At 37.4% G+C, this 27,762-nt stretch overlaps 4 protein-coding genes across 9 annotated transcripts; 2 read left to right on the top strand and 2 right to left on the bottom strand.

Moving 5' to 3' along the window:
- Positions 1–116: 116 nt before the first annotated feature.
- On the bottom strand, positions 117–1,230 carry LOC147383416 (pectinesterase inhibitor 6-like). Its single transcript, XM_086427138.1, has one exon. It carries the CDS (start codon positions 1,028–1,030, stop codon positions 443–445), a length of 588 nt encoding a protein of 195 aa, XP_086283264.1. The 5' UTR covers positions 1,031–1,230; the 3' UTR covers positions 117–442.
- Positions 1,231–4,570: 3,340 nt separating this feature from the next.
- Positions 4,571–8,658, top strand: LOC147383415 (peter Pan-like protein). Of its 6 annotated transcripts, none has more exons than XM_086428914.1 (8): positions 4,571–4,736; positions 5,032–5,089; positions 5,197–5,370; positions 6,021–6,251; positions 7,306–7,398; positions 7,523–7,710; positions 7,804–7,997; positions 8,218–8,658. In XM_086428914.1, exons 2-8 carry the CDS (start codon positions 5,072–5,074, stop codon positions 8,280–8,282), a joined length of 963 nt encoding a protein of 320 aa, XP_086285040.1. In that variant the 5' UTR covers positions 4,571–4,736; positions 5,032–5,071; the 3' UTR covers positions 8,283–8,658. The 6 variants fall into 6 exon arrangements, with proteins under 6 accessions (XP_086285040.1, XP_086285039.1, XP_086285037.1 ...); XM_086428913.1 differs by having other exon boundaries at positions 4,972–5,089; XM_086428911.1 differs by having other exon boundaries at positions 4,572–4,736; positions 5,194–5,370.
- A 7,751-nt stretch (positions 8,659–16,409) lies between these two features.
- LOC147383414 (uncharacterized) lies at positions 16,410–17,038 on the top strand. The gene has a single exon (XM_086427977.1). It carries the CDS (start codon positions 16,504–16,506, stop codon positions 16,861–16,863), a length of 360 nt encoding a protein of 119 aa, XP_086284103.1. The 5' UTR covers positions 16,410–16,503; the 3' UTR covers positions 16,864–17,038.
- A 2,057-nt stretch (positions 17,039–19,095) lies between these two features.
- On the bottom strand, positions 19,096–27,180 carry LOC147383413 (binding protein). Its single transcript, XM_086427976.1, has 9 exons — positions 25,598–27,180; positions 23,737–24,480; positions 22,062–22,559; positions 21,885–21,976; positions 21,698–21,785; positions 21,495–21,609; positions 21,271–21,397; positions 21,011–21,185; positions 19,096–20,199 (listed from the first exon to the last, which is right to left on the bottom strand). Exons 1-9 carry the CDS (start codon positions 27,098–27,100, stop codon positions 19,474–19,476), a joined length of 4,068 nt encoding a protein of 1,355 aa, XP_086284102.1. The 5' UTR covers positions 27,101–27,180; the 3' UTR covers positions 19,096–19,473.
- Between the last annotated feature and the right edge of the window lie 582 nt (positions 27,181–27,762).

Below are 27,762 nucleotides of genomic sequence, written 5' to 3'. Positions count from 1 at the left end.
CATAATTCTTACTGTTTTTCTAGGGACTAGTACATATTTTCTAGAGATAATTCGACATCATTGCAATGGTTATAATTTGATATCATACCATGTAAATGAGAACATGCGGTTATAAATTTAAAGGGGAACCATTTCTCCCAAGTATGCTTGAGAGAGAGAGCTCTTATTGTCGATAAAACCATATACTTGCATCCAAACAGGGCAGCTATGTAAGATGATGCCATACAAAATATGATACAGATATTGCCTGAGCCATCTTCATAGAGAATACACAAGTATTTATTAGGGATAACAGGGATATATATATATATATATATATATATATATATATATATATAAACATATAAGCATCGTAATAATGTGCATGAAATGCTCTGTATTATTGCTACAATGCATCTCATCACATATCTTTAATATTTGGTTTCGTTTATTTGCTATCACATTATGGATTAGTTAAGCTTCTTCCACCCGCCGACGCAAGTTTATTAACAATAGCAAGAGCATTACTCGTAGTATACGAAGTCTTCAAGACCTTCTTACGAAGCAACTTTATAAGCTTCCCTCTTCGACCATCAAATCCGTCTAAGCAAGTGTCCTCGAAAGTTAAGGCAGCACTCATCCATGTCTCGACGTTCCCCATTTGGTAGTCGAATGTCCTAGTGTCCAACCTCGTGAGCTCACCTAGTGAACTCTGAAGGTTGCTCATCGTGTCTTGAAAGCATTCGATACAATCTAAGAGAGCCAATCGTTGCCTCCTTCTCAAATGCCCACTCGCCTTCAATTGAATCAAGTATTGAGCAGCACTCTTTGCTTCACTTACTGTGACGGTCACAGCCGCCTGTGCCCATCTACGAGAGTTATGCTTAGCCAAATTAGAAAACGGGGATAGCGAGTGGATGCAGAGGTCACGATAATGAGTCACACTACATGCTTCCCTAACATATTTGTTTCCATTGTCGGACCTCGAATTGCTACAACATGTCATACAAACAAGAACTATGAACAATAGAAAAGTGCGTAAATTTGTCATTTACTATTTTCCTCAAAAAAATTGAAGGAAAAAAAAATTCAAATCAAATGAAATGGAGCCTTAGACTGAGGATTAGCTGGTAAACTCTAGCTATTATAATGGGTAGAAAGAAATGTGGCTTTTTAAAGAGTGTGAAAGACATGAAGATGAGGGAAACTAAGGGACTGACCTTTACAGGTGTGATTTACTGAGAGGAAAGAGAGCTCAATAAAGAGGGGAGTGGGGAAGGAACATGTGAAGGGCAGGTGAGCGACTCGTGAGTGGTGGAGAGAAGTCTGTTTGGTTGTACATTTGGATAACTTGTACGGGGACTAGCTCTATCTGTTGTTGGATCTATTGAAATCCTTTTGTAAGATAAATCAATAAGGTCATCTGATTAGAAATTATAGATGGCACATCACGGGTCCTATGCCACATCGAATGAATTAATACATGTACGCCTAATCAAGTCGCCGAAATGCAATGTAAGTCATTTACTACGTGGCGCGGAAGAAGATAACAATATGATAATGTGTATCCTACACTGAATTTGTTACATGGCATGTTGCATAGAAATGGAATGCTGGCATTGATCACCACATGCGTGGCCTTCGTAACATTGGTTGTCTAGGCCTATCATGGGGAACTTGGGCACAATAAGCCTTGTCGACTTGGGCACCATTGCCTTAGTCCAACCCTAAGGTCGAGATGAGTTGGGTTAGATTTTTGGATTGGTAAAATTGATTGTATATATATATAGACCCTACATTTATTAAGCAAGCCGCGATCCAAAATGGTGTGTCCCATTCCTATAACAACATTAGGTGTCTACGTGGCACATTTTCATTGGAGTGAAAACACATCGGGTACTAGGTGTTTTAAACTCCAACAATAACGTGTCATGTAGACACCTTACCTTTATTATAGGAATAGGATACCGTTCTGGATCTTAACTCTTATTAAGCTTGTCTCACCGTAATAATCATTATTAAAAAATGATTTGTATGTTCTATAATAAAATTTGTGTATAAAAGTTGACATAAAATAATATTTAAATGATTATCGTGACATTAAATAATAAATAATAATTAAATGCAGGTGCCAACTAGTTTAGTTAGTAAAGTCTTTGGGTGATGATACAAAAACCTGAGTTCAAATTCTATTAGCATTGACTTATTGAACTCGTTAAAATCAGTTTAGCCGATCAAAAAAATTAAAAAATAAATGAATCATGATAATCTGACTCCCCCACGTGGCATACTCAAAATACTCTCCTAACTTGGCATGTGCTAAAACCATATATTTTTTTGCATCGGGATACACATCCCCATAAATATTTGTAGTTGTGTATTCTAAAGCAAAAAAAATCTATGGTTCTAGCACATGCCCCATCAGGAGAGTATTTTGAGTATGCCATGTGGGGGAATCACAAAATCATTACTCAAAATAAATATCCACAATTTTCAATCTTTTAATTAATTTTTTTTGGTTGTGAAGCTTGAAATTTTGCAAGGATGGTCTCTAAGCATGATCAACTTACTATGCAATTGGATTTTTTATTTTATTTTTTTCTATTTGATCTAGGGGTGTCAACGGATAGGTATCCGATCGGATAGTGGTACATCCAAATCCAAATCCGAAATTTTTTAATGATATCCGAATTCAAATCCGATTGGACATCACTAACTAATATTCGAATTCGTATCTGAATAAATTATCGGATATCCGATATTATCCGATTCGAAAACTATCCGAAACTTTTTTACCATTCGAAAAGTATCCGAAGGGTTGAACTGTTGAAGTCGTGAGGAAGAGGTGAGGCGATGAGGGGCTTCGCCGCTGCCTGAGATTGTGACTGCTAGGGGTTGAGGTCGTGACTTCGCCGCTGTCGCGATGAAGAGGAATATGAGCCATTGCCTGAGATCGTTGAAGACGACGACAAATCTGTAAATCTGTGCTTCGCCGCTGCCTGAGATCATGACTGCGAGGGTTTGAGGTCGTGAGGCCATGCCACGATGAAGAGGAAGATGAGCCACTGCCTGAATCGTTGAAGACGACGACAGTTCGTTGAAGATGACAACGAATCTGTAGATCTGAGCTTTGTCGCTGCCTGAGTTCGTGACTGCGAGGGGTTGAGGTCGTGAGGCGATGCCGCGATGAGGAGGAAGAGTTCAGCCGCTGTCTGAGATGGTTGAAGACGACGACGAATCTGTTCGACTGTTCTTCGACAGAATGAGTGAAAATTCTTTAATTTTAAAATAAAATGGTATTTATATTATTGATTTCGGATAGGATATTATAGAATCGAATTTATCTATATCCGAATTCGTATCCGAAACGTTATCGGATATCCGAATCCAAATCCGATATCCAAAAATTTCAGATAATATCCGATTTTTCGAATTCAAATTCGGATTTCGGCTATCCATTGACACCCCTAATTTGATCCCCTATGTAGGAGTGGAAATGGGTCAGGTCGGGTCGAGTAGTGTTGAGGTAAGGGTATTATAAAAATTTACCAAACCCAAATCCAACTCATTTAATAATAGTGTCAGAAACTTAAACCCAAACCTAACCCATTTATAAATAGGTATATACCTATATATGACCTATTTAATAAAACTATAATCTTTATGGGAAAAATAAGTTCCGTTTCCATCACCAAAAAAACAATTACATTACTAAAAATAATTTCACACAACCGTAAACTAAGTTCAATGGTGAAAAATAATTTTCTTTTGAATTTTTTTTTCAAAATTCAAAGTATTTTGTCCTTTACAACTTGTGACATCAGATCATGTTTTTGGATGCCATAAGGTGATGTAGTCAGAAAACATTCCTTAATAAGAAAAGTATTTTCAATATTATTATTATTATTATTGGCTGTGCAAAGTGTATTTCATTATCACATATGACATACTAACCTTACTAAGTAAGATCTTGAATCTTCTTAACGAACATTTTGCCCATATTAGGAATCAAACACTACATACCTCTAGATTTCAATGAAAAAAATAGAGTAAAGAAATTATAAATATAAATAAATAACTTCGTAAGAACATTGTTTTTTCTTTTCCAAACTAAAGTTTAATCATTTATTATTTTAAAAATATCTTAAAACACATTTTATATTTTATAGAATTTGAACAAAAAATTGTATTATGAAAAAGTTTTAGGAAATTATAGAAAAAATGAGTAATTTAAAAAAAATTCTTAAATAATTATTGATATATTTAAAATACCACATTAATGACAAAATAACTAATCGTGTCAAAACAGATTAAGAAGGTTGACGCCCAAAACCTAGACCCAACCCATTTAATAATCATGTTAAAAGGATTGACACTATTATGACCCATACCCAATTAGGCTTGATCCAAACCTACTAACTTTACGTCATTTTTGAGTCGTGTTGAGATTGCCACCCTTACTTTTAACTGATGTTGGACATGGCTGCAGGCTATTACTTAAGCTATAGCTTGGCCCATATTCTATGGGCTTTAGAGCCTCGAGCTCAAACTTACTCTGTGGGTTTGAAATCTGTGTCTTAGCTCTCATCTTCCGGGCTTGGAGGGCCGGATTTTTTACAAGCACACCCGATTGTCAGCCCTGTTGCTAAACCAGGACTCAATTGTTCCTTCTTCAACCCTAAAATCCCTAATTCTTTCCCCAATTCACTACTTCTCCTAAACAATTCAGAAAACGGAAACAGAAGAGCTCAATCAAGGTTTGTTTTTCGAATTTTTTATTCCATCTTTTGTTAATCTCGTTTGATTTTTTCTAGGTTAGGGCTTTGGTGTTTCTGTCTACTTTCAATTATACATTGGGAGCAAACCATGGAAACATTCAATCAATTAAGTTAAAAACACTAATCTAAAACCTTATATCATCCACCACAAGAATTTGGGGAAAATTTTGGATTTTTTAATTCAGTTATCCACCTCTGTATTTTTATGTTTCAGATGTAAGAATTTAAGTTCGAATTTAACCAAAAGATCTTCCTTTTAATTGAAGTTCTGCAGCATTGATTGATAACCTAAGTTCAATTTTTGGATCAAAGAGATGGCTAGGTTCAGAAATGTAAGTATTGTAGTTTCGAATTATGTCAGAACTTAATTTATATTTATTAATGTTTTTTTCTTTTTCTCACATTCAGTCTTCTTTTGTTTTACTGTGAATTAAAGAAGAAGAATAAGGCGTTTGTAAAGTCAGTTGTGAAGAAACCCAATGTAGATCATGTCACTGGAGATAAGATCCCAAAAAGCTTTGTTTTTTCAAGAGGAAAGCTTCCAGGTTCCGTGAAACAACTGCAAATGGATTTAAGAAAGTTGATGCTCCCACACACGGCACTTAAGCTTAAGGTAGCTAGATTGTTGTTTAATTTTGAGTCTCGTTTAATCTTTGAGAAATGCAATCTGACAGTTTTATAATAATTTTCTGCTTTTTGACCATCAGTAGATGCTATTTGTTAAATAAGAATTACAAATTTCATGCAATATATGCTTTAATTTAGGGGCGAAAAGACTGTTTTTCATGACGAGGGCCAAGAGGCGTTTGGTTCCACTTTCACATTTTGAGGAAATTAAGTTAAAGAACTAATACAAGATGGTATTTGGTAAATGGTAAATGGTAATGGTTATGTGGAAGCCATATTAAATTTCATTTATGTAGTTGTTGAGTGGATAATATGTGTACTAGGTTGTGATTCTCATAGGATGCTTGATCTGTCATTTGAAAGAGACACGGCACTAGTTAAGTTCTAGAAAGCTTGGGATCAATTTGCAATGCTTATATCTCAGTAAGCACAGTAAAATTTGTCACCGAACACACCTTAAGCTAACATTGAAGGCAGAAAGCCCGTAAAGCAATCACAATAGAGGCAAAGTAAGAAAATGTCTTCGGGTCCAGCATTTTGCACTCAAGTAATAAGAATGGGCCCCATGAAGTTGTCGTCTATATTTATTCTAAGTTGAGCTAACTCGATGCTTTTATGCTTGCTTTATGTTTGCAGGAAAAGAGACGGAATAATATGAAGGAGTTTTTGAATGTTGCAGGGCCTATGGGAGTCACTCATTTTCTAATATTATCAAAAAATGAAACTGCACCCTATCTAAGGGTTACAAGGACCCCTCAAGGCCCAACTCTTACATTTAAAATACATGAGTACTCATTAGCAGTAGATGTTGCTCACTCCCAATTGCGTCCTAGGTGCCCTCCAGAACTTTTCAAAACCTCTCCTTTGGTAATCTTTTAACACCAAGTATTTTCATGAATTATTGTATTTATCGCACTTATCAAAAAAAAGAATTATTGTATTTATCTTTCTGTGAACATTGTTGTATATTTCAACTCTTCTGCAACGAATCGCTGACTAATTTTGGGCTATGAAATCATGGAATACCTATATTCGGGAACCATTATGATAAGAGAGCTGCTATTGGCACCCCAAGTTTTACTTATCACCCCAATTAAAAGTAAAGAAAATAAATGAATGGTTGAGAATAAGTAAAAGTTGGGGTGCCAATAGAAGCTATATATCTCTTTTGTTTTTTGCTGGATTTCTATTTTTTGGGTTTAGGATTTTATATGAGCCTAATCATAATTGTAAACAACTAATGAAATTGTTTGAACGAGATGTTTTCTAATGTTGAAATTATAATTTGAGTCAAACCTTGGTAATGTTTGAAGAGTGTGCTTTAATCTTTACTTGGGGTTGATAAATAATTTAAGAAATCGGGGTCTAATAAGTAAATGTTGGGGTGCCAATAGCAGTCTCTCTTATGATAATTGTAGTAAATAAAAGTGAGTATCATAGACAGGGGATTTGGACCCACCGTTGAATGGTTTCCACCCAAAGGATCCCCTTGTCGAAACCATCCTGGTTGGATGATAACAACCATCTCATGTAGTCTTCTGTTCTGGACTTTTATTCCGTTTATAGGTGCTGAAAGAATTAATGAATGTAATTCTAAAGCTATATATTTATACTAAACTTAATTGGGTTTTGTTAACATGTGCCCTAAGGCCTAAGGGCACACGTTAAAGTGCTATAAATACACCCGGGAAATTGAATTTTGTACCTAAAATGCCCTCAAAAAATATTTTCTTACCAAAATATTCCCAGATGCTTATTCCCAAGGTGTATTTATTGCACTTTAACGTGTGCCCTTAGGGCTCATGTTAACGAAACCCAACTTAATTAGATGCCTAGTGCAAAGTTTCAAATCTTTGTTCTTTGATTTATTATTTATCAGTTCATGATATATTGTGCCTAATTTTCTAACAATGACTAGCAGATTGTCCTTTCTGGTTTTGGGACCGGTGATCAACATCTAAAGCTCACAACCATTATGTTTCAGAATATATTTCCTGCCATTGATGTTAACACTGTGAGTGTTGAAAATTAGCTTCAATGATGTGTTGACACCTTTTATTTTAAGCACTCGTCTTCTTCTTAATTGTGTTTTATTCAATTAATTAGCTCATTGCATTTATGTTTTCTTTGTGTTATAGGTCAAGCTTTCTTCATGCCAGCGAATTGTGTTACTTAATTACAATAAGGAGACAAAGCTTATCGATTTTCGGCATTATTCCATTAGATTACAGCCCTTTGGTGTCTCTCGTAGAATTAGAAAATTTGTGCAGAACCATCAAGTACCGGACTTGAGGACTCTTCAAGATGTGAGTGACTTTGTTACTAGGTAAGGTTCTCTCTCTCTCCCCCCCTCTCTTTTATAACATCCGTCTTGTCTCGAGCTACGTAGTGATTTCTTTGTCTATTATTTTCTATGAAGGGCTGGTTATGGATCAGAAAGTGAAGTGGATGATGAAGCAGCAACAGTAAGTCTTGCAAATGATCTTGGTAGAGTGAACCGGGCTTCTACAAAAAGTGCTGTCAAGCTTCAAGAGATTGGACCAAGGATGACTCTTCAACTCATTAAAGTTGAAGAAGGCTTGTGTTCTGGTGGAATCATATTCAGTGAATATGGTAAGTCAAATTTGCATGACTCCTGCTATCGATGCTTGTCACAAGCAATTGTAAACTACCCAATGATGCTTTGTTGTTTTATCGGGCATCTAGTTACAAATCTGATTAAATAGGATGAAAGCTTTTCCTCAACACACACACACACACACACACACACGTTGCTGTCTTTCTCCTCTGAAGAGTTCTCTTCCATGTGTTCGCTTTTTTATTTTCTTCTCAGGAAACAAAGATGGGACAAACAAGCAGGAAAATCAGGAAAATGGGGAACCAGGCGAGGAAGATTAGTTCCGCTTGGCAACTCTAGAGACCAAGTGACAAGGCTGCCCCCGCCATTGTTACGATGCACATCGGACTTCCAAAGAATGTTCATGTTCATGCATCATTGATAAGTGTCTTCGCCAAGGGATGATTTATGGAGTATGAGAGTTTCATAGTTCATCAACGAAATGCGAGCTTTTGGTTTTGTACCTTTAATGAAGGATTGATTCAGTTAATCAGCATTTGAGTGCATCTTTATAATTATTTGAAGAGCTTAAGCAAACCTTTCATCAAATGTAATGAGGGTGACCATTTTCACTTCTCAATGGAATAGATATTGGGTTGGGTCCTTATAGATTCTCATAACCCTGCAACAAAGTCAATCAAATAACAATTGGAATGAGTCCTAATTTAGTATCAATCTATTGAAAATATATGTTCACTTTCTCACATACTATTCTATCAGGCTATGGTTGCTGGATCCCAGACCCTTTGATTCAGAGACCTTAATCTTTGCTTGGGAAACAAAGAGAAGAAATCCAGTTTAGTTTAACAGTAGAAAATTTTTAGTTTGAAGAGAGAAAAGGGTAGAGTTGTAATTTTTAGTGTTCTGGTTAGTCATGAACATTTCTTTTCTGCTCTGATTTGGAGAGAAAAAAAAGAGAGGAAAAATTGATCCGTTTTTCTCTCCATTATTTTTCTTTTCTCTCTTCACTTAATAATTCAAACAAGAGAAATGGAGAGAAACTCACTTTTTTTTCTTATCTTTTTCTTTCCATTTTCTCTTCAATCCAAACACAACGTAACCAGAATCGATCCTTGTGCTTCTTTTGTCTCTCGGTCAAACTAGTTCTTCTGGATGAGCTTCAGTTTCTTGGTCTTGACAAGGTTTGTGGGTCACCTTATTCAACAACCCCTTCAATGATTCAAATAAAATAAGAAGTGAAGTTAGAGACAAAATGACCCATGCATTGAACAAGAATTAAGTCTTATTTTATAATCAAACATCTTCTATATCTCCTCATGCAGATCCAACTCGTGATGTTGCTGTTCAAAGGATAGTTTTAAATCTCATCCGAGACTGAGACGACTCATCTGATACATCTCGATATCATCCACCAACGAGATGGATAGACAAGTCAAAACGTATCAGACAAGATTAAAATCATGGTTCATTTTTCTCATTGTTGATCAAGATGACTCAAACGTATTGGAAAACTCGTCTGAGACAAGACATCAAAAGGAGTTTTAAACCCATGGTTCAAAGTGCTGCACTGGTGCTCATGCAGATGGGTTAGGACCTAGGGACCCCCATTTGATGGTCCACAAGCCACATGTATCATTCATAAAGCTCCAGCAAAAATGATTCTTAGGTTATATCTAAAAACTGGATTATATATTTAATAGTCTGCATGACATATTTGTAACCAATATCTTGAGAAAAAATAGAGCATTATATTATCTATAGTAATCTTAGTTTCAAGTAGCTAAAGCTCAATATAAAATTAAGTAGTTAGAAGAATCTTATTGACTTACAGGAAAATAAAAAAATAGAGGAAACAAATTCATCTAAGCTTACATTAGCAAGTTAATAATAATTTAGAATAACGTTAGGTCGAGCAACGACGTAAAGGGTGTTTCTTATGATCATGAGATCGACCAAAGCTTACATGTTGAAATATTTAAAAAATATAAATGACTAGTCTCTCTTCCTACTTCCTTAGATCATGAGGCTCTTCTTGCCTAATATGATCTAATCACCTATGTCAACCTATTCCTCAAATTATGGCACTCTTGCTTTGTTTAGAACCACTAGTGTTCAATGTTGGTCCTTAATCCTCTACCTCCTCATAGGAGCTGTACTTGGTGTCGGTTCAATACATCAGGTGGGCTTGGCGGATTCTGAAACTCCAACCCACTCAAATTTCCTTCATGCTGCTCTACGTGGTGGACGGAGGCAATTTTGGTGCGCTAATGATCCGAATGTGTGCTTGGACCGTGAGAAGAACCCGTGGGGAGGTACCACATGTTGTCATCAACTGTTTTGCAAAGACATAGCTAATGATCCCAATCACTGTGGCGGGTGTGGGATGACTTGCGCTCACGGGCTTGCTTGCTGTGGTGGTGAGTGCGTTGACATCCGCAGTGACCCTCGGCATTGTGGTTCTTGCCATGAGGAGTGTCCTAGACAAGTTGGATGCTCCTACGCCTTGTGTGGTTATGGAAGGTGACGTCCGATTAAGTCCTTAAATCATTTTTTGATGTTTTTCTTATGGTTCATGGTCATCTCTATGTGATTTGGCTTGCTATTATGAGGGGTCCAACCCAAAATGTCTCGGATGTTGAAATTCATTAAATGAACAATTAGCGTTCGTGGTAGTTTGTAATTCCGTCCCATATCAATTTTCAATTCTTGATCATTGAGATTCATGGACGATTCCGAAAACATTAATGTGTTTTCACATTCCAAGATCTTGATTTTGAAAATGATCTGAAAAGCAAAAAAATAGCCATTATCTTCTCCTTCCCATAACAATTGAAAAAATTAAGGATGATTGTTTGCGTATGCAATTGAATTCTTTAGTACTTTATAGAGGAAATGATATCGGAACTAATCTAATTTGATACAATTTACTTTTATTTTCATTTCATTTTAGGGAAAGATAAAACCAAAAATAATTTCAACCATATAAAACATATGTCACATCTTAGATGTGGTTTATATCACTAGAACTCTGTGGCAACTTTCACTCTGGTTTTGTCTCGGGCCCCATGTCCTTTCCAAAGATCGTCCCTTCCGTTGACACCTTTGGAGCCCCTCTCTGACAATTTTTATTTTAGTGCCATTCTTTTGGATCTCAAGGAACCCTTTCCGTAAGTTGTTTCCTTCCCAAGTTTGAACCCTAAACTTGGTGTTGGCTTTTATACCATTTGATACAAAACTAACCAATACACTAAAAATACCTAGGTGTTAGTGGTGCGAAAAGTTAAGTCCTTTCTTTATTTCAAGTCGTAACATTTTCAAATTCATGAAAAAGAACCTCACTAATTGAATGATCTCACCCATGCCCATATATTTTCTTTCTATTTTTGCATGTTTTCTCACTTTAAAGATGCTTTACAATTCCAAAACTCCCAATCTTCTTAAATAATTTGTCAAAGAAGTCACAGAGAGAGAGAGAGAGAGAGACTAATCTCCAGCATTGACAAGGACAACCCAACCATTACCATGACAAAATATATAGTGGACCCTGACTAAGTTTCAATTTTATTCTAATTTCAATTTTACCAAAACTTTCTTTGTTCTAATCTTAGCAATAACGATCACTTATAAAGTCTCATTTGGCTTGAATTGGATGTTTGAATGGGTTTGAGTTATTTCTACTTTACTTCCTAGTGATTTAAAGGTTTTTTGCAGTAGATGAAACCTCACTATCAGAGAAGGTTTAAAACTCGTTATAATAGTATACATACAAGGCCCCATCTCATTATAATGGTATACATACACAAGCATGGTTTTAAAACTTGTTTTGATGGTCTCGGACGAGATTTAGAATAAGAACAATGATGAATGCACGCAGTAAATCATACATGGTCTGTACATGGCTGATGCGACAAGGGAACAAAACCACAGATCTTTTTCCTTGTATATTCCGAGGAAAATATCTATGATCATGTGCCCTTGCCACGTAACTACGTCCATTCGTCATGACCCTTAGAACAATGCCTTCGAGTTAGAAAAAAATATGTCTCTTAGATGACTTGTCAACTCGTCTCATTGGTGGACGATACTGAGATAACTCGAACGAGTCTCATGGAATGAGATTTAAAACCATGCATACAAGAGAGTAGGGGAACAATGTGGTCATTCTACCTCTCTAGTTTTTTTTTTTTTTCCAATCGAAGTGTGTGTTTCTCTGAGCAAGTGAAAAATCCTCAAGCACTTGCAATCCCCTTTCATAGTATGCACCGGGTAAGTTTTGGGACACCTTGAGAGTGGCCCTTAAGGGGGATGCCAACTCAAGACTTTCGCTTCTTGAAGCATAGTCCAGCCCATCTCAGGAGCTCTTTAGTGTAGCCCATCTCAAGAGCTCTTTCAAGTTGCTCTAAAGATCTTTTGTTTCAGGAAACAAGGTATCTAGACCTCTTAGAAGGCCTGACTAATCCTCAAGGCACATGTAATCTCCCCCCCTACATAATAGGAGTAGTGTCTATGTGGAAAGTTTCGGTTGATGTCCAAAACACATGGGACTTGTAATAGGCACGTAGCCCTATGTCACATAAACACCTTATGTTGCTATATTGTTACCACTCGCAACTCAAAAGAGATAAAAGGGGCAAGTGCATTGAAATCCCTAAGGAAACAACTGCCTGTACTCCCTAGATCATGACTTCGAATCTTGATAGCCCCCCCACCATTAAGGTAGCTACTTAATGACTTCACGTGACAGGGAAGGATGGTCCAGGGACTAGTCCCATTGACAAGGCTAGTCTTTGGGCCCCAGTGGTCTGATGACTGGCCCTATACCGCAGGGATCACCTCGTTACAAAAAAAAAATCCCCCAACCATGCCTATAGCTCCCACATTCTTGAACCCTAAAGTCAACAATAACCATTATTGAAATTTGTGATTACAAATTAATATTGCTCTCATGTTGGCTAACATGTCACGTCCCCAAACTATTTGAAGCCCATGCTGCACACTGCCATGGTTTTTTTCTAGCACCATCAAAACATAATACTTGAAAGCTAAACCAAATCTTGAAGACGCGCTTTTGTTTCTACGAATGTATTAGAACTTGAAAACTCGATTGTGGTCATTTTCATCCTGATGAGACAACTCAATGAGTCAAAAATAAATAAATTAAGTAATTAATATTTTAAATTATATTTCTTTATTATTTTCCGGAAAAATAAATATAAAATGAAAGAGTTTCGAAACGTTTTCATGTTGCCTACACTACCTAAATATTCCATTGAGTTGAGTCGACTCCACTCAGACAAAATTTTGAGGTGATTCACTAGGTTTTAAAACTATGATTTACAAATAGTTGACTAGCCCTTTAATTGAAGACTAATGATAAAACGACTCGTTGACACATACGCGATCTATACATAGATGACGTGGTAAGGACACAGAACCATACATCTTTTTCCTTGGGTATCCCGAAGAAAGAGATTTATGATTATGTGCCTTAGCCATATCAGCTGCGTACCAACAACATATGTGTCAGCACGTACGTTTATCAAGACTTTTAATTGAACTATGCAAAAAACTTTGAAGCGGGCAGCCCATTTCAAAATTTGAAAGCTACCTTCCATTGAATTACACCACATGTTAAATTTCTAAGGAGGTATTCCAAATTTTGATAGAAATATATAAATTTAAAATGCCCCCCGTCTTGTAACGTGGAGGGTTCTTTCAATATTTGAATCTAACGGTCAAAAATCACTAATCTTTTGTATGTATCTCAGTTGATTGGATAGTGTGGACCACATTGTAAATAGAGTAGGTTCAACCTGACTAGTGCTTCTAAGTATGCCACTTGGCATGTCCAAAAGTCTTAGACAGACTGGAAGCCTGCAGTTAGTCAGATTAGAATTTTTCTTATGCAAATAGCTATCTGGTATCGGAATTTGGAAGATGTGGGCCACGTTTTCAAAAGAGCAGGGCTAGCCTGACTAATGCTTAGAGAAACACTTTTCTTGCTTTCATTCGGTCTGACGTGACAAGAGCATAGAACCGTTAATCAATTTGTTGTATATCCCAAAAAAATCGATCAACGATTCTATACCCTTATCATTTCATATTGAGTGAAAATACTCTAGTAAAAAAATCACTACTCTATTAACAATTCAATATCACAACTGTGGACACGGGATTTCGAATGTTTTTCAAACATCCCTCCACTTTGGGGTGTTTTGGAGTCGCCACCATTCAAATTGGTAAAGGGGTGTGAATGGTCACCCGGATTTATATTTTTGAAAAATCATGTCATTTTGCCATTTTTTGTTGACTCTCGTAAGATAAGGTGTATGGTCCAACCTTGATTCAAGGTAAGGGGGTCCATTTATGGAGTAGGGAAGGTGTTAGGCACCCTACTCCACCCACCATAGGTGGTAACCACGGATCCGGTCATTTTTAAAATAAAGAAAATAAAATCGAAAAATGGTTTGAGGTGTGCCCTCAAGTGTGAGGGGCTTTGATATAGATTTAGTCCATTGAGGGCACCCTTATTGAAAAAGGGGCCCTTGAAGGACTCAAATCATTGTGGTGTGTACAAAGTGTGGGAAAAGGGGAAGTAGAAGAGGGGATGTAGAGGGGGTGTTCCTTTTGTTGAACCCACCTTGTCCCAATCTTGATCTTCAAGTATGTCTTCCCTTGAATTGACTTGGACTTGCTTGAAGTTGTAGAAGATGGAGTGGAGTTGAGAGTGAGGTGTTGAGAGTAGAGTAGAGTAGAGAGTTGTAGTTTTTGAGGATTTTTTTTTATCAAAATTTCATTAGTTGTTGTATGGGGAGAATGGAGGGGTTTTTATAGAGGTTGAGAGGTTTTTTTTAAGGGTATAATGGGGTGAAGGATGAGAGTAGTGGTTAATGGCATGGGTTTGAGAGGAAAAGGGTATGAAATTTGAGATAAAAATGAGGGTATTTTTGTAATGATGGAAATGGGTTGTGTTTTAACCCAAATGGTTTGGATCTTACCCAAATCCATTTGGGTAGAGTGTTTGGTGGGATGAGATGAGTGATGGTTGATGGGAGGAGTGGTGGTGTAAGGGAGTTGTTTAGAGAAAGAGTGTTGAGATGGTTGAAGACGTATGGTGTTTGATTTGGAGAGATGAGTGGTGATGGTTTGATTTTGAGAGGATTGAAGGGATGATGACATGTGGCAAATGGAGAGATGGAGAGTTTGGTTGATTGGTGATGGTGATTAGATGATTAGAGAGAAGAGTATGGGAAGTATGGGTTGAGGTATGGGTTGAGGTGATTTTATGGGAGTGTTTTAAGGGAAAGTGATGGATAGATATGGGTTGTGATGTGGGTGGTTAAAGAATGAGGGATAGGTTAGGGTGTATAGGGTATGGGTTGAGTTGTGGGTTGTTGATGATGAGAGGATGGGGGATAGGTTAGGTTAGGGTAGGGTTATGGGTTGAGTTGATTAGATGAGGGAGGTGGAAGGAGATGATGACATGTGTCATCTCTTGGTGATTGGTTTGATGAGATTGATAGATTGGGTTGGGTTTGGGTATTGAATGATGATGGGTTAGATTGACTTTTGGGTAGTGGATTGGGCTTTGGGCTTTAGTAATGGATGGGTAGGGTTTTGGGCTTAGGTGATGGATTTGGGTTGGGTTGTAGAATAGTGTTGAGTTGGGTTTACGTTGGATTGGGTTTAAGTTGAATGGATTGGGTTGATTTTGGGCTTAGGTGGTGGATTTGGGTTGGGTTGTAGAATAGTGTTGAGTTGGGTTTATGTTGGATTGGGTTTAAGTTGAATGGATTGGGTTGATTTTAAGGATGTATGAGAGTGGTGAGGTGTGCGGGTCCATGGGCCACGTAAATGGCCTCGAACATTTATTAATTGAAAATGCATTGTATTTTGTAGGTTTGGGCTTTGTAGCCCATTCCGATTTTTTAATTTTTGGGGCATCTTGCGTCGAGGGCCCGCTCAAATTCGGGTGTCTACAACAACCTACTAGATTTCATGAAAATTCATGCACTAAAAAATATCATTATTATTATTATATTTTTTTAGATTGATGTAAGGTTTTGAAAGTACATTGTTATTGATCTTTCACTAGATTTATAAATTTAAACTTAAAATTTAACACGAAAAATATATTTCTTAAAAGGTTATTTTTTTGTTTTTTTTAGGTTATTAGAATTTTGTCCTTTACGACTTTTGCATTGGATCATGGTTTTGGATGTGAGCCCAACAAGCCTAAGTAAGATATGAAATCTTACTAAATAAGTAAGGCTAGACTTACTTATATCCACGTGGCACGTAATAAGCGGTAGAGGTAGCTGAAATCTAGTCAGATTAGACCTTCCCCAAAAATTAGTCAGTTTAGAATTTTTCTTCTTGCAAATCGGAGATCTGGTCCCAACTCTCAAGATTTAACTATTTAAAAATTCGAACTTGCCATTAAAGAGATCTATATTCACCTTTTGTAGACAAACGCGTCTGAGGTCCTCTTTTTACCTTTAAGAGTGAGAGAGATAGAGAGACTAAAACCTTTCAAACACCATGATACAAGAAGGGAGAGGAGCACCTCATGGGATTCTACTTGCAGTAGTGGTAGGGTTAGTGGTGATTGTGCCATTTTTACTAGGAGATCAAGGAGAAGCCATTACAGATGGGATTTCAGAGCTTTTAAGCCCTATTGGTCTCCTTCTGGTCCCAATCGTTCTCCTCTTAGTCATCCAATTTCTCTCTTCAGATCGAGGTACTGTAATCTCAAGTGTCTTCTCTACTGGTGAACCTGACACCATTCACCGCCTCAGTGGGTCACCGGTTGGCGTTGCTCTCGTTCTCTTTCTCGTTATGTTTCTCTTGTACAACCGAGTCTCCTTGTTTGGATCTGGAGACGGTGATTCTGATTCTTAATCAGAGAGACTCTGTGAGCTTTGGCTCTGTAATTGTACGGACACGCTTAGTGGCATTATGGTAATTTCGCTTCACACGATATGTATTTCTGTTTGTTATATTAGTAGAAAACTAGAAATGTGGACAACATTTTGTTGGGATTGAAGTAAGGGTATTTTTGGTATTTACTTCAGAATGTGAGTTGAATTTCCATTTTATTGAATTTACTAAAACACCCATTTTCAGTCGGCAAGAATAGAATGCATAGCGGTTTAACAGTTTAAGGGCATTATAGTCAATCTAATGTTTACTTGTAAAAGAATGGAAACCCTAGTTGGACGATTTGTCGTTTTGTGAGCATGCTTCGCGTGGCCATGGTTTTTTAACGTTAGCACATGGGCGTCCTTTTTTTCTTTTTATTATTATTATTATACTGATTCCGGTCTATGGTTTACAAGAAAATGACACGTGGCACTTTCTTCTGCTCAATTGATTCATGAATGTTGGGTTTAGATCTTTCTGATTGGTGTTCCAAATTAACGGTTGGAAATCTCCAATCAGAATGAGTGGGACCACATGATGGAGTGTCTCTGCTTCAGATCTTAGAAATCTGGACTTCTGACATTGATTGGGGGAACTCACTTGGCTTCCTGTTAATAAGGAACCAATGACTGTGTCAGTGTCATAAGGTTCTAATATCTCATTCTATTACATTTTTACCCTTTTATTATTGGGAGTCCAAGAGGAAAAAATGGCCTAATTAAGTCATTAGGGTAGTCTTTCAAGATTTTTAAAGAATCAAGATCGAAGTAAGGTGTCCCGTTCTATTGGAACGGTCTCTACGTGGCACATTTTGATAGGAGTTTAAAACACATCGAACTCCTAATCAAGTCATTTTCTACATTACACGCAATCCAATGTATTTAATCAACAAAAATTCCACATACACTTTTATAAGAAGGGGATTATTAAAATTATTATTTTTGAAATCAAGGTATCTAGGTCTCTTAGAGCATCCGACTAAATCCTCGAGTATGTGTAGTCATCTCGAGGATTATCGAGTAATTTTTGGGATAGGTCCTTAAGGGTATCTTCCAAGGGATGATTCGAACTGGAGACCCAATCCAGAGATTAGGTAAGTTTATAAAAACTTGGTCGAGTTGATTGGGTTTTGTGATTTTTATATAAATAATTGGTTTTTTTTAATTTAAATTTGTTTTATTTAAAATGAAATTGATGTATTTGATTCATTGAAGACGAACTGATTCAAATAAGTCAACTCAGTCCCATTGGAGAGTAGTACGATATGGGATATCGGGTTTGAAAACCATGAGTAGAGAGACCCACTATACCAGAAGAAAAAGAACGCCAAATCTCTCTTCCCACTTTTGTACCCCATTGTTGTCACAAGCCGACACTAATCAAGCTTTTAAAATGGATTTATCCAATAAACTCGTACTTAACAAAAGTCAAGCTTAGAAAGCTAGTTCATTTTACACTCAGATCTACCTTGTTTCTAATTTTTTATTATTCTCATTAGAAGGTGGCATGTGCAAATGCACATGTTCCTAAAGGGTTTATTTGTAATTTAAAAATTAATCAAAAAGGAACTTTGATGATTATACGGATTTTTTTGTAATCATAAAAATAAATCAACGTGATTTCAAGGAGGTGTGATTGCAATATTTAAGATTTTTTATCAAAATGACCCTAATTATATTAAGTTTAAATATTAAGATAAGGGCTCTTGTGATATTCAAATTTTGGTGTCGAATCACTTCTACTTCGCCTTCTCTCACTATAATAGTAAAGATATTCACTATAGAAGCCCTTTATTAAACATAATAATTAAGTGGTGGCATAGGTAGATACGAAACAATCATAAATGTACAAGGGATAATGGGGTAATTAGCCAGTTGGGTAAAGGGAGAAAAGAAAACAAAATTTTGATAGCTAAAAGATATACCAAGACATAAAGAGAATGAAGGAATTTCATGGAAAGACGTGATCAAATTTAAATCATTTTTTTAAATAATTTATTTGAGTAATGGAAGATTACAAGTAATTTATAAACCTAAGTGATCGAACATATCATGAGACATTTGCATCGATCGCATCATTCTTCCAAAGCACCCCCAACAACAATAATCCAAAGTTTGAGATCGGCTGAACAAATCCCTTTCCTCCATTCCAATCTTGGTTATGTTATTGATTATTGGAAAGGAAGCTTATAAGAAATTCAGGAAAAGAATCTTATAAGAATGAAAATTAAAGCTTTATATACATCATGATTCCATTGTTGTACAACAACTAGTTGAATTATCATTGATGTCTATAATAATAATTTCAGATGCTTAGCATCTGATACATTCATAGAAAGAACAGCTTGCCATTTGCAATGATTTTGTTGTAATGTTGTCATCAATCACGTAGTTTGAACTCTTACCTTATATCGCCCGTAGCCCAATCAAGCATTCCTACATGTCATTTGGTGGGAACACGGTGGTATTTGCCTCCAAAAATTGAAACAAAAACATAACTATAGAGAAATGTGACTCACCTCATAACGCTTCAAAGCCCCATTTTCAAGCCAAGATAACTTGAACAAGAACAGCCTTGTTAATGGATAATCTAGTTTTCTTCACCCAAGTCAAAAGACTGCCTTCTTCTTAAAGATTCCAACACATCTAAAGGACGATCTCCTTTAGAAACAGCTCCTCCCATGGAAGACTTAAGTTTGGGCTTACTAATGGAATTGAGTTGTGGGGTGGAGGCACCACGGTTAACTTCCCTAAGCACAGACTTAACTGTCGCCTCAGCTGCCACATCAGCCATCACTGATGCAACTTTGTCAGCATTTCCCAACTGCTCGGCTAACCTACTGTGCACTCCCGGATCGCTAGTGAGCTTAGAAATGCTACCAGGCCCACGGACTGGTGGTGAACAGTATCCATGAGATCTTTGCATGGTGGCAACAGTGTCAGCAATGGTTGACTTAACGTTGACTGTTTCATGCTTCTGCATGTCATAAATGAGTTCCTTCTGAAGCTGCTTGTCAGCAACCAATATGTCATCAATCTCATTCTTGTAATCCTTGAGAAGCACTCGAAGGCATTCCATGAGGCAACCTGTAAGGGGGCTGTTTTTGCTCTCTAATAACCTCTTTACCTCTATGAAAATGGGTATGGCATTCTGGATCAAGCTCTTCTTGGCTACTTGGGCGACTACCCTCCGTTTTGTAGTGGCAGCATCAGCTCCTCCATCTCCAAATTCTTCGTCTGCATCCATTGTGTCAGCTGCGGCTCCACGATTAGATTGGATTCGGATCTCTTTGCAAGAAAGTATTTGAAGAGCATCCTGTAAGACCATATGTTTCCTCAATTTTAGGAAAAACCCACAATATTCATGAAAACAAATAACCAACTAAAATGTATTTACGTAAACTTTAGAGAGCTGCCATTGGCACCAACTTTTACTTATTACACCCCCAATTAAAAATAAAGAAACTAAGTAAATGGTTGAGAATAAGTAAAAGTTGGGGGGGGGGGGGGGGGGGGGCAATAGAAGCTCTCTTGTTTTTTTTTTTTTTTTTTTTTTTTGTATTTTTTGTTTTTTGCTAGATTTCTATTTTTGGGTTTAAGATTGTAAACGAGCCTAATCATAATTGTAAACAACTACTGAAACTGTTTGAACAAGTTTTAAAATGTTTTGAAAAGTTGAGATTATAATTTGAGCCAAACGTTTGTAATGTTTGAATGGTGTGTTTTTAATCTTTAATTGGGATGTGATAAATAATTTAAGAAATTGGGGTGTAATAAGTAAAAGTTGGGGTGCCAATACAGCTCTCAAACTTTAAATACTTGACAACTTCTTCATGTACAAGTTTAGGGAAAAATCATGAATTTGCCCTCTGCTGCTTCTGCCATAAGCAGCTGGTGTTCAATTCAAATTGTTGAGTTGAAGGAACTAATATTAGAGATATCACGGAAAACCCAATGACATTAGTCAACCAACAGCACAAATTATTTATTTATTTATTTATTTACTTTGGGGCACCGACTAAGAGCAATCACCTCCATGGATTGTGTTGACTCATGTACACCACAGGAGAAAGAGAGTGAGAGGAGAAGAACATCAATGTCATTTTCTATATGTCTAAAAATAATACCTGAAGTACAGACTGTCCAGTAATGTCATCCAGATTGAGCAAGCCATCAGATGCGGCAGCGAGGATCTCTGCACAGAGCTTCGCGGAAGTAGCCAATAAGTGCTCTGGAGCCATTTGTTTCAACAAAGAAACGTAAATGTGCATTCGTTGCGACCTCGACTTTTCATCAGTACCTCTGGAACAAAAAATATACACTACATAAGGCATCCTATTATTTACAGAACAGTTACAATTCATCTTCTAGTCCATATCATGTACACCTGATTGAGAAAAGCCGGCCCTCGGTTCGTGATCCTTGAGACTCAATATGTCCAGCATGAGCATGGCAGTTGTTTAGAACAAAAATAGCTTCTACAAAGCTGTTATATGCCAGAAGTGGTGCCTTGGCTGCGGATACAAGCACATGAAAGTTCAATCCGAAAGCAATGATATACGATTACTTGAATAACGAAACAATGTAACTATTGACTTGTAGAAGCCTTACCTTTTAAAATGTTTCCAAATAGGAAATCTGCTAATCGCTTGATCTTCTCCGACTCATCGACGAGACACAAAAGAAACCGAAGGAAGAGCACGCCTCTCCACTTTACGTAGTCCCTCTGTATAAAAGAGTTTAACGATAAAATAGTTTTCCACCTCAGGAATGTTAATATCCCACGTGACAGAAAACTGGAAACAGAAATTAACCTGTAATAATCTAGATAGCAATATGAATGTCTGTCGTCTCACAACCTCACAAGGATCACGCAAGCAATTAGTGATCTTGGATATGTAGCTGTGCATCGGAGGAAAGAAAATAATTAAAAAAGCTTAAGATAGAATGATTTAAAATCAGTTCTACTTTTTTTTTTTTTTGTGCATATGCAGGCCTCACCAATCAACTAGAGCGGTGTAACGAACACAAAAATCTGCCATCATTACCACGATATTGTTGCGGAGGGTTGCACAATTACTCTTTTCGAGTTCCTGCAGCATTAGTTGTTAACAAGCTGTTCGTTATGGTGATTGAAGACGACGAAACAGAACTACAGAAGCAGTACTGGAACCAAACCTGCACAAACAAAGGGATATAACGCTTTGCGAGGTTCCCATCTGCAAGGCAGATCTTCCCCATTGTTAGCCAAGATTGGATGTACAAAGAAGGGGCCATCTGCTTTATTGATATTCTAGGACAAGGTAGTTTCTTCAGTTTTGTTTCAGAATTCCCTGAAGTGATGATGGTGTGTAAAACTGGAATAATGCCCTTTAAATCTGCTTCGGGACTGACCACAACCAATGACCCAATAGTAAAGACTGCAGTAACAACTTGTATCAACGACTTGGATGAAGTTGTTCCTTTCTCCCCCTTTCTACTCAAACTTCTAGGTGGTGTTAGAAAGCTACTACTAGCTTTGCTTGCTTCTGAAGCCTCTGAAATGTAAGTTTCGAGAATTTCCAAAGCTTTAGAGAGCAAACGGTTTACCCATTTCAAGACAAGTGTATCACCCTCCTCAGGATGTTGAGCCTTTCGCTTGCATAAAGTCCGGAGAGCTTTTACATGAGCCTTAACCTGCCATTACAAACACTAGTTGGTTACATGTGTGAGAAATGTGTAGAACCTTTGTTGATTTAGGAGTGGAAGCAGAAAAGAGATGGATCAGAAGAAAAAATAGGATGGAACTGGTGAAAAGCTTTTTAAATATTGGTGAAAATATTTCACCAATATTGACTAGATGTAGAAGTAATATATAATAAAGTTGGGCATTATGTGAACCTAATGCATTCTTAATATGTTCTTCCAGTGGTAGAGAACAAAGAGGTTGTGCGGTGCTAGATGAAGAAAATGGCCTCTTCATTAGAAGTTTCTTATACACATGGCTTAAAGTCTATATTGTGGTACATCTCAGTCAGCTGGAGGAAAAAAAAAAGATGACTCACCTGAGATGGTAGGATAGGATCGAGACAATGGAGAGAAATATTATCGAAGCAAGGCTGAGACAAACCCTAGTGTACACTCTGGTCACTTCCAAGACAGACATATCTCAGATGAACAATGTTTTGAACCATGCTTACAAATAAGTACACCTTTAAAAAAGAAAGACATTTTTGTTACAAATTGAGGTGTGTTAACTAACCAACTACTACAAAAAACCAATCTGTTGGAGAGGGGGAGAACTATGAACATAAGAGGGTCACGGGGCTTAACTGTGGGGTATGACACACCCAAGAGTGGAGGAAAATATACACTCCCCCCTCACCCTTAAGGGTGGAAAGAATCAAACACGTGACCTATACGAACCTAACTCTCTGATATCATGTTAACCAACCCACTACTCCAAAAGACCGATTTGTTGGAGGGGAGCTATGAATATAAGAGGGTCACATGGCATAACTGGGCATGACACACCCAAGAGTGGAGGAAAATATACACTCAACAGGTGAAATTCAATAAACACAGATGAGTGATGCCTTTATTAAGAACATACCGTTCAATTCATGGATGTTTGATGCAAATATACATCAATCTTTTAACAACCTGGTCTTAGACCCATAGCCCAGTTGGTTTGACACATTGCAAAGCAACTTTGAGGTCGTGGGTTTAAGTCCAGCTTACCCATCCAGAAAAAAAAAAGTAACAAATCTTTTACAAACCCTTCAGGGTGTATTACAAATGCGAGTTCAAAAGTGGCAAACCACAAAACCATGGGTGAATATGAAATAGTTCAAAGAGTTCAGTTGAGAAGTACCTCTGTCGAGTGCATATTGAAATCCTCGATCCGCTTGAGCAAGTTATGAGCTAAGTCTGCGGCAGGCTCCGGGGGCAGCTCCATAGAAACATTAGAAATTGTCTGCAAGAGAAAAACACGATCACCAGCCCAAGCAGCAGAATCAGATCCAATATCCTCAACCTCTTCATACACACCACCTTGCATGAGGGGGCTCTGAACCCCATGGTCCAACTCCATCTTGTCAAGGAGCTGCCAATGGTGATGGAGGAACTCCCAACCCACGGCTTTTGGAAGGAAAACAGACACCTCTGATAGAAGAAGCCAAGCACCAGGAGGAGCTGTCCACTTGTCAATCGGCATTGAATGGCTCAACCAAAGAGACTCTGAGGTCCTTATTATATTTTGAAGTGCGGTAGCAATGGAAGGCTTGAGGCTTTTTTTCTTCCCTAGGCTCGTGCAGATCTTCTTCAAGCAAGGTGTGACCTCCCCATCACACATCCCTTTCAGTAGAAACAACAATCCTTCAGGAAAGATTGACTCCATCTGTCCTTCAAAAAATTTCACCTTTGCATCCGAACTGGAACAATGAGGTGTGCTACGACTTGAACCCAGGGATCGAACTCTGGACAACCGGTCCAAGACCAGTTCCAGAAATAAGTTCTCACATTCTTCTTGAATGCTTGATTCATTATCGGTTATTAAGCGTGGAACAGAGTGAAGCCACTCAGTAATCACAGGTTCGTTGGGGAATTTTCTAAAAACCTACAACCCAATATAGATTCCAACATGGCATTAAGACTTACCAGTAAAGAAGCTAGTAATAAATAATAAAAAACTATAGAGAATAACTGAAGAGTAAAAGTGGGGTGGGGGACTACACGAATTCAAAGTGAATTTATCAAAACAATTCGGTTAAAATATGATATTGATCACAACCAAAAATAGAATTTAAACTATAACAGTATGTGATAGACAATTATAACAGATTTCCCATGCAAAATCAAACAGAACCCAAAAAAGAATATACCATTATACAAAAACTCATAGGCTATAGGGGTAGAACAAATCAGTAAACCCTTGCAAGTAGAATTCCTGGACAATAACTTGACTAAATGGGGCAACATTTAGCAACAAATCCTTGCGGACTTTTTAGAAATCCAAAAGAATAATCATGGAATAAAATCAAATTTTTTTTATCATTCCCCAAGTGAGACCATCAAGTGGTGGTCACTCATAGCCTACATATAGGCATGGTCACCAAAATCTGCGACTTATTGAAAAAGTCGAGATTAAATCTTGACATTTTCCTTCACCAATTTAATTGAGACTTTTTCATTGAGTCTCAACTTTTACACACTTCACAATTAAATCGTGAACATCATGGTTAAATCACATACTTCGTGATTAAATTGGAAAAACTAAAAGATGACCTTGATAAAGCTGATGGTGATCATTTTACCAATGAAATGTCAGATAATGAGGATGCAAATGAAGATGACATCGATTTTGATCGGTTAATGAATCTTAACTTGCACTCAAGATTGTAATCCTTTCTATATTTTAAACAATATGAACCTTGATTGTGTTGTAGACCTGTGATTAATTGTTGTAATTTAATATGGGGTTTGGTGATTTATCATCGTAACTTAACATGGTATTTGATTACATAATATGAGAACACCACCTAGTAGGAACAATTACACAGTCCTAACCCTAAGTTGATTTTTTTCATGATTTTACTGTATTTTTTGAAATTTTCCCTTGCCGACTTATTCCCAAACCCCGACTTGGTGACTATGCATATAGGTAACTTATATATGAAATAAGATCAATTAATTACACTAGAAAATAATAGATGAAATTTTAAAGTGAAATATACCTCCGAGAGAGCTGACATTGCTGCTTTACGAATGCTAACAAGCGGGTCTGAGCAAGCGATGCCCATTGTCTTGAGCACAACTTCATCAACAGCCTCGCCTAGAAGAGCTGTAGATTTTGTAATTAAAAGAAGAGCAGCCTTTCTCACCATTGCCTTCTCATCCACACATCTTTTCCTCAAAAGACAATTAAGCCCTCCTCCCAGATTCCGGTTCCTAGCATTCCCAAATCCCATAATTTCCTTCAACTTAGTCTGACTCTTGACGTTCCCAGACAAAAACACCACCAACTGTGCTAAGTTTGACAAAGCTCGAGCTCGAATTCCCGCAGTTGTGTCCGAACATCGCTGAATCATCGCGTCCAAACATCTCAACCCCCACGAATCTTTACCTCCCAATGGATCGGGCAACGACATTATAAGCATCGGGATGAGATCAACAGCTAGGAGTCTGAAGTGGGTCTTTCCTTGAGTCATCTTCACCACATATTCCACAAAACCAATTTGATCTTCAAATTTCATCGCTCGAACTATCTCCATAATTGATTCCACGGCCAAAGCCCGGGGTTCCGACTTCTCAGGTGCCTTATTGACTAAATACCTAACAAAATACACAATTGCTTTCCTCACAGCCTCACTTCCCTCTGCGGCAACAATCATCTTTTGTGTCACAAATCTCAATGCAGAATTCCGAGCCTGCGATTTCAATAAAAGAATCGCAGGCGACAATGATTTCAACACTTCGGCAGCAGTGATGGATTGGTCACCGTGCTCAGGCCTTAACACGGTGTTCAACACTTGGAAACAAAGATCCGATAACTTGTGATAACTCGACGAATTCTCATAGAATTCAAGTGCTGTTATTGGAATTTCGGCCACTGTTTGAATTAAAGACTTCAAACTATCTGGAAATCGGTCGAGATGAATTAGATCTAAAACAGATTTTAATCTTTCAAGTACAGGAAATAAAACTCTTACATCAAACCGATACCCATCACTCCCGTCATCATTGTCGGCATCACGACCAATGTTGCGAGAACCCTTGCCGCGTCCACCACCCTTTTTCTTTCTATTGGCCTTGTGGGGTTCACCGTGGTTCTCGTCAGCTTCAATTGACGTTTGGCCTGATTTATTTTGTTTGAATGATCGACGAAGAGATCGTAGAAGCGAAAGAAAGGGAATGGGTGTGAAGAGAGTGAAAATAGGGGCATTTGGGGAGAGAAGGATTGAGAGATAGAGTTGGGAAGCGAATAGGGTGAGATGGGTTGGACCAGAATCCATGGAAATGGTGATTGGGCGGATGAGAGTTGAAGGGGAGAGGTTCTTTGATGCGAGTTCTTCCCAGAATAGATCGATGTCTTGGGTGTCGTCAGCATCGATGGCGTTCTCGAAGAGGGTTTGGAGATCTAAAAGGGTTGATTCTGAAATGGGTGTTAGGGTGTCTGAATCGTTGAGGTTTTGGTGGGTTTCGAGTTCTGAGATTATTCGACTGAAAGCTTCTTCCATGGCTGTCTCTCTCTCTCTCTCTCTCTGTCCGTCTGTGAAATGTGAACCTAGATCTTTGGATTTGGGAATTTCCCGCCTCCTGAAATTATAAATTGTGTGCACTTATACGGGTAAACGACGGTTTATTGGCAATATCTGTCCACGTGTCACTTTTTTGGTTTCCCAAGTAAAACTATATTAGAGATACCTCTGTTTCAAAAAGGTGACACCCCCTTGACCGAGGGTTTAAGAATTTAATATAATGATAATTGCTATTGGCACACTAACTTTTACTTATTACATATCAATTAAAAAGTGTGAATCTCCCTTTCATGCGCAAATATGATTAAATTTTGATTTCAATACAGTGTTCATTTTAATTCCCAAAACATGATTTTACAAATATATTGAAAATCGTGATACGCTTTGTCATTTCTTTTTTTTTTTCTTTTACCATCATATACCCTAAAATGACAACAATTTTTTTTACGAGTAGGTTGGATTTGAACCTTGAACCTCAAAGTTGTTTTGAAATGTGTCAAACCATGAGTTATATGGGTCTAAACGCAACATGGCAAGCATTAAAATGGTTATGTCTGATCTAATTTTAATTTTTAGTTATTTATAAATATATTTTTTCAAACATGTATTGTTAAAATCTGAAAAATCTTTTTAAGTGATAT

Source organism: Akebia trifoliata, chromosome 16 (genome assembly GCF_017979445.1).
Source record: "Akebia trifoliata isolate Shusen 1 chromosome 16, ASM1797944v1, whole genome shotgun sequence".
Lineage (NCBI taxonomy): Eukaryota > Viridiplantae > Streptophyta > Magnoliopsida > Ranunculales > Lardizabalaceae > Akebia > Akebia trifoliata.
Note: the sequence above shows the minus strand (reverse complement) of the source record. Positions and strands in the feature narration are given on the sequence as shown.

Coding starts and splice junctions, on each gene's coding strand:
- LOC147383416 (XM_086427138.1), bottom strand. CDS start 1,030: ATGACAAATTTACGCACTTTTCTATTGTTCATAGTTCTTGTTTGTATG.
- LOC147383415 (XM_086428911.1), top strand. Junction 6,252..7,305: donor TTTTCAAAACCTCTCCTTTG/GTAATCTTTTAA, acceptor AATGACTAGCAG/ATTGTCCTTTCTGGTTTTGG. Junction 7,399..7,522: donor CTGCCATTGATGTTAACACT/GTGAGTGTTGAA, acceptor TTTGTGTTATAG/GTCAAGCTTTCTTCATGCCA.
- LOC147383414 (XM_086427977.1), top strand. CDS start 16,504: ATGATACAAGAAGGGAGAGGAGCACCTCATGGGATTCTACTTGCAGTA.
- LOC147383413 (XM_086427976.1), bottom strand. CDS start 27,100: ATGGAAGAAGCTTTCAGTCGAATAATCTCAGAACTCGAAACCCACCAA. Junction 21,977..22,061: donor ATATCCCTTTGTTTGTGCAG/GTTTGGTTCCAG, acceptor CTAATGCTGCAG/GAACTCGAAAAGAGTAATTG. Junction 21,610..21,697: donor TGCTATCTAGATTATTACAG/GTTAATTTCTGT, acceptor TCTTTTATACAG/AGGGACTACGTAAAGTGGAG.